A 7,220-nucleotide genomic window follows, 5' to 3' on the forward strand; every position below is an offset into this window, starting at 1 on the left:
TCTAGATGGAAATTTTGACTAAACTTCTATGTCGGCAAAATTGGCTAAATTCATGCCAAGTTTTAGTTGTAATTCATTCTGTATGATATTATTCTAAAAGTAACAGAAGACAGATACAGAAAAGTGTATTTGTAAAAGGTTTATTACCTCAGCAGGTTTGAAATAGAATTCATTTAAAACTAAATGAAATTTAGTAGAGTAAAAAAAAAGCAAACATATCCCATAGGGAGTGCAATATTTCTTCCACATAACTGAAAATCAGCATAGGCTGAGGAAGACAACCCATTCAATAGTAAATGTAAAGAAGCTTAAATGGTGTGTGCTATTTTTTATAGTATGAACTATAAAAAATAGTGATTTGAAAAGCCTTTTTAAGCATGAGACCACCAATGATTCAAATAGGTGGAATATGCGAAATATATACAGCACGTCCCCCACCTCTTACATCTGTTCTTGAAAGAATGAATAAACAGTTCCTACAAGGAGGATCTTGTCATTTTACAAACTATAATGTTTACAGGAAGTATATTCACAGTGTATTCACAATTCAGTGGTATAACAGTGCCACAACTGAAGACTGCACATTGCGACGATTGTCTGGACCCAGAACGCACCACTCTGTAATGCCCACATACAAACACATGTGTTTAGGGCTAAGGCCTCATATTGTCTGTGCTGTTGTAGAGGACCTTGTATTTTCAACATAGAAGTAAGTCCATTATACTTTCGAGCAAGATCACACACTTTTGATCATAGGCTGCTGTGCTGGTAAATCAGTGTCCTAAAGCAAAACAGAAAAAAAGAAATCACAGTCAGTTTTTTGGAAATGTTTCAGGTATCATGACTACTTATGTCAAACACGGGCCCTGAAGCGCCACTTTGAAAATATGGCCAACGCAATGTAATATGGCCATACAATACGGCCCCTTTGTCAAGTCAAACCTCAAAAGCCAGCCTGGTTTCATAACACGTAGATATTTATATGTTATTTTCAAAGATAGAAAACATACTTGTTTGTACTTTTAGATCGATGCTTAAATTTATAATTTAATAAAAATATTACGATTTTACAGCTACAAAATGTTAACTATTTACGTATATTCCATATCATAAAGATATCTGTAGAATTTTTTTACCTTTTTTTTTTTACCCTTTTACCATTTTATAGATAAATGTAAGATCCCTTAACCCTATTCCCAAACCTAAACATACCCATTGTCTTATACAGAATATAGAAATGGCAGTTTTATTAACATTATAGCATTAAAATACATTATGAGCCACTAATTCTACTCCTACCCATAACCATTCCACTATGTAGACTAAATTACAATTATGAAGAAAAACATAACAGACAGAAAAGTCATTTTTTGTTTATTGCGAAAATGTCAAAACGGTACCAAAAGTGGTTCACATGACAACCTGTTGCAGTCGCAGTCTTCTCTAGCAGTATTATAATAGTTTTGTATGAGGTACAGAGCAGAATTTAAGTTAATAATCCATGAAAATGTTAATCCAGCTTCTATTTTTCAAATGTACTACACCAGAGAATGTCTAATATGGGTGACTGTAATACTGGTAATACGTACAAATTTGTACGCCGGTAGATTTGTTCATGCTTAAATAAATTACGTTTTTGTGCTGCATGTCAATTCGTAAATGTTTTATGTTTTAGTGCTGTAAATACGTCAGTATTAATCAGTTTCTGTGTGTATAAAACATAAACAAATTTATACATGATAGAACTACACTTAATGTGAAAATTCACACGTATTCTCATGAGATCACGTTGCAAAAGCTGACATTCAAGGTCACGTTCTTGAAAGATTAAGGGAATGGAACAAAAATGTGTGTCAGGTGTCCTGTAGTTAACTTAATAGGGTGTCTCAAAAATGTGACCTTCCCCCGCTGACATAGGACTGACATTAAACGTTTAAATGTTGTTGAAATAATGTCAGTTTATGAAAAAACGTGAATTCAACGTCAAAACAACGTTGAACACCATATAGATGAAAGGGTGTTGTTAACTCACTATGGATTCAACATAGAAATATCAACAATTTTTGAGTTGTATGTCAAATCAACATTATTTGTAGGCTACAACCTCAAAATTCAACGGTTATCCAACACTGGCACCTCGACGTTAAAGGAGCCGTATGTAAGATTGTGGCCAAAAGTGGTATTGCAATCACTTTCAAATTACTGTAGTGGGGTGTATCCCCTCCCCCTCCCAGGTTGCCAGATAGGCTGCAGGATCCAAAAAAAAATTATCTGACACATTTGTATCTTCAGCTGTGGTAACTAGAGCAGAGCTGGCACCCCGAATGCTACTACTCTACTCACCATCAGACCAAAACACAACATGACAACATCAACATCAGTCGAGGGCTGCAACTTCACTTTTTAAATGACAATATCCTGGCTGGACTATTGTTGTCAGTGATATAAGTATTTGAAATGAACATGGTTTCTTGATGTCTAGTGACATATCAGGGCCATTTTATGATTTGAAATAAATTTCTTACATACAGCTCCTTTAAAATGCCAGCTGGGACAGGTTTCGAGATGCTGACTAAACAGATACATCATAACACGAGCGTGTTTAATTACAGGCATCTGGTTTTAAACGACCCCTTGTTTTTTTATATACATAATAAACGAAATCATTTAGAAAGTGTATATTTGCTATGATGTTTTATGTCATTTAATAACTAATCACAAAAAAATCAACGAAACAAAATTTATAGACAAAAAATGCTTACCGTGTTTGTCCGATGCCGTCTTTTGATCAGTAGGGTAAGAAGCACAGCAACAGCAAATATTAGCACGACCACAATGGGAACACTTATAGAGACAGTGTTGTCAGTTTTGTCTCCAAAGGAGGTTTGCTGTCCACTTTTTTCCTTTTCAGACACTGGTTGAAGACAATGGTAATATATGAGTACATGATTGTCATAAATATCAGACATTACATATTACAAATATAAAATATCCATACAGGCAGAGGTTATAAGGCAGTGCTTCACAATCAGGAGGCCGGGGTCTCAGCAAACTTCAGAATAAGTCTTAAATATGTTATTTAGTCTTAAATGATTATATTTAGTCCAACACTATCTCACGACCAATTCGTACGAATTCGACGCATGATTAAAAAGTGGCTAATTCGTAACAATTCATACGACCTCACTCGTACTAATTCGTACGATTTGTCTAAACCCACTTGATGGTTATGTTTAGGGGCGGGGTCAGGGGTAGGTCATTCGTATGAATTCATACGAATTGGCCAATTCGTAAAATATGTACGATTTAGCAAAATCGTATTAATTCGTACGAGTGAGGTCGTATGAATTGTTACGAATTAGCCACTTTTTAATCATTCGTCGAATTCGTACGACTTGGTCGTGAGATCGGGTTGCTTAAAATTATACTAACATAACACTTGAACTGCTGTTCGTAACTCCAGCTCTGAGCCCATAGCCCATTTATAGTCTTATTCTGATACCATTCAACAGATAAGCTATTTTATTACTGCTGGCTGCACAGATGTCAGGACGATGTTTTTAATATTGTAATAGGTTAACTGTGGGGGCTGTGACTTTCGGTTCTGCTACAGTGGCGACAAATTCCACTTCCTTTGGTTGTCGTGAATGTTCTGCTTTTTAGCTGCTTTTTCCGACCTGTGAGTCTCTTACACGTCATCATCTAACCAATAGACTAAAGCTAAGCAGACAAGCGTTTTGAAAAAAGAAGCACAATGAAATTTTAAAAAAAAAGGAAGAGGCTTGTTTCCTTTCAAGTTATTGCTACTGGTTTGCAATAGGAAAAATACATTCAGTTTTAGATAACTCACCTGTTAAGTTAACTTCTAATGGCTTCCACGACCAGAGGTCTTTAGAAACATTTAATGCGGCATGACAGGTGTAAACTCCTGCATCCGCTATAGTGATGTTGAGGATCATAAGGGAGCAGTTTGTTTTCTCCTTCTCCAGGAAGAGTTCAGTCCTGTCAGTGTGAGCCTGGCCTATCAATTCTTGTGGATAACCATTCAGTACTATTTCACCTTTCTGCCATACCAGCAGAGACATATTAGTACAGCCACACGGTAAAATTACGCTCTGTCCAACGATGCCAGTCACATTAGTTTCCACTGCAGAACCATCTACAAGAACAGTAACAGATTCTCATCATAACAAATACTCAACTTAATTTACAAAATTTGGAACACAGAATAAACACACAAAAAATGTTTTTTCTCCATATAATGGACTTCAATGGGAACCAAACGGTTCAAGGTCCAAATGAGAGTTTCAGTGCAGCTTCAAAGGGCTTTAAACGACACCAGAAGATGAATAAGGGTCTTATCTAGCATTTCGATCGTTTCGATTGGTCATTTAAAAAATAAATAAAAAAGTTTAAGTTTTATAAGCACTGTGATGAGCGTTTGTGACTCTCCTGTCCTTTTTTCAAGTCATGACTCGAAGGGTCGTAGATAAGACCCCCATCGTGGTGTCGTTTAAAGCCATTTGAAGCTGCACTGAAACTCTCATTTGGACCTTGAACCGTTTGGTTCCCATTGAAGTCCATTATATGGAGAAAATCATGGAAAGTTTTCATCAAAAACCTTCAGTTCTTTGCGACTGAAGAAAGAAAGATGTGGACATCTTGGATGGCATGTGAGTAAATTATCAGCAAAAGTTTTGAACTACTCCTTTAACTTTTTTTAAATGCCAATAATATATGCATATCTATATTTAACAATATCATATAAAAAGTATGTTTGTTGTTGTTTTATTATTATTTTTTATAGAATAGAACTACATTTAAGGGTCCAGAAGGATTCATAACTCACTCGTGATCAGCAGAAGTGTCAGCAATGCCAAGATCATCATGGTTGTCCTGGAGGATAGAGAAACAGGTTGGCTAACGTTATTTATTTGCCGCTGGAAATTCCCAAGTTCTCAAACAAGCTACAAACCAGGCTAAATGTGCATAGTTTCATGCGAGTAGCTACTAATACAGGATTATAAACATCTGAACTTTGTCCTGGTGAGACACGGTATTTGTCCATAAAAGAAGAAAACAATCCCCTAACAGCTCAATGCATTCGTGAAATGTATTAGACAGCAAATTTCCCACAAGTCACATAAGAAAAAAGAGCCAAACAGCTTTTCCTAAAAATCCAGTCAACTGACATTGACTCTGGAATGTCCTGTGTGAAAACAAAGCTCCCCCTTTTGAGTCCTTGTAAGTTGTGGACCACTAAAACTTTCAACTGCATGAAATTATTCAATAACTATTTTATAGGCTATTATATATATAAAACATAGGAACTCTAACATTTTATTATTAACTAACATATCATGTAGTATCAAGCATATAAACATTAAGATCATTAAAGAAAACTAAACCAGTCTAAAAAACTAAAACAGTCTCGTGCTGACCTTTGGGTTGTACAGTAGTTCCTCTGCAGAAGACACGCGCGCATCTGATCGCTAATTCGCGATGAGTGAGGAATGCATGAATCAGTTCTGGAGTTCGTTTCAGTTAAGACGCGCCTCCTCCTACATCATCATCCACACACAGATTGCAACACTGCTGGGTGTGGCTAAATTCATATAGAAGCTGTTACCTGAACTTGTTGTTGACCTAGATTGTATGGGTTGGTGATGGAATTTTCACCTGGATCTGCACGTGCAACTGACTTGTTTGTGGGCAGCGATTTTAGGTGGGAAAACCCCAGACCAGGTAAACATGACAAGATAAATAAGATGTTCAATGCATTGTTCTGTAAATTCCATAAGATGGCGGTAGAGGGCTTTAAATGCCCTTTCTGTGCCTTATTCATTTTTCCTTGGCTTTCCTACTGTTATTGCTCATTGATCAAACCCTATTACTTTTTACTATTACAGTACTTTGGGTATTGTTTATGGTCCAAAAGTGAACGAAGTTCAAATATTTAATACTGAGGAGGCAACACATTTTCTGTGAACAGAAGATTGCTAAATTTCTAGGCCTATAAAAAACATGCTATTTATTTTGTAATATTTATTCATAATAATCACTTCAGCAAAGCGAAAACATGTATCATTTCATTAAAACATTTCAAGTAGCCTATTCTATAACAACTTATTCTTTTGCTTTAGCATCTTAACATGTATGTGTTGTTTTAATAATAGCTACCGGGGTATTTAAAAAATGAATCAAAATTGGCCTACTTAAAATGAAAGCTCTGAAGTCTTCACATGTGTGTCATTGCCAAAACATAATGTGCCAGATTGAATATATATAATCATATCATATATATATATATATATATATATATATATATATATAATCATATCATAATCAAATGATTCATTGCGATTAATCGCATCCAAAATATTGTGTTTACATAGTATATGTGGGTGCACTATAATTATTTTGTATGTATATATATATATATATATATATATATATATATATATATACATGCATGTATATTAAAATAAAAAAATACAAAATTATTCATATATAAATATTTATATTTATATATAATATAAATTATATATAAATCTATATACAGTATATATATATATATATATATATATATATATATATATATGAAAATATTTCTTAATATATAAGCATGTGTGTGTATTTATATATACAGTATATATATGAAGAGTTCAGATGCAAAAGCCTCTAAGTGCCATTTGAAATTCTCTTCTAGAATAATCATTTTTATCAAGCTTGTATATTTAAATTCAGTAATTTCACTTAAATGGCAATTCATTGGTAATCTTCATTGCCATTTAAGTGAAATTACTGAACTTAAATATACAAGCTTGATAAAAATTAACATTCTTGAAGAAAATTTCAAATGGCATTTAGAGGCTTTTGCATCTGAACTCTTCATATATATATATATATATATATATATAATTATACACAGTGCACCCACATATATTATGTAAACACAAACTTTTATTTTGGGTGTGATTAATCGTGATTAATCATATATATATATATATATATATATATATATATATCGCCTATATATAAACAATGATATCATAGAATTATTTTAAAAGTAAATGTAAGAAATTATATATAGCCTACTGTGAAATAACATTTCATAATTTTCAACAGTCATAAGTGTTGTTGCTTTTGGCTCCATCCATGGTCATTTTTACACTTTTAAGAGTTCTTCCAAGCTTTTTCTTTGACCTCATTTTGTAATG

The 7,220-nt window shown here is 33.9% G+C and overlaps 1 protein-coding gene across 1 annotated transcript; it reads right to left on the bottom strand.

Moving 5' to 3' along the window:
* Positions 1 to 659: 659 nt before the first annotated feature.
* On the bottom strand, positions 660 to 5,558 carry LOC120490021 (uncharacterized). Its single transcript, XM_039687341.2, has 5 exons — positions 5,442 to 5,558; positions 4,850 to 4,896; positions 3,851 to 4,159; positions 2,763 to 2,914; positions 660 to 781 (listed from the first exon to the last, which is right to left on the bottom strand). The coding sequence occupies exons 1-5, from the start codon at positions 5,483 to 5,485 to the stop codon at positions 737 to 739; spliced, it is 597 nt and encodes a 198-aa protein (XP_039543275.2). The 5' UTR covers positions 5,486 to 5,558; the 3' UTR covers positions 660 to 736.
* Between the last annotated feature and the right edge of the window lie 1,662 nt (positions 5,559 to 7,220).

The sequence above is a fragment of the Pimephales promelas genome, chromosome 7 (assembly GCF_988280905.1).
Source record: "Pimephales promelas chromosome 7, fPimPro1.hap1.1, whole genome shotgun sequence".
Lineage (NCBI taxonomy): Eukaryota > Metazoa > Chordata > Actinopteri > Cypriniformes > Leuciscidae > Pimephales > Pimephales promelas.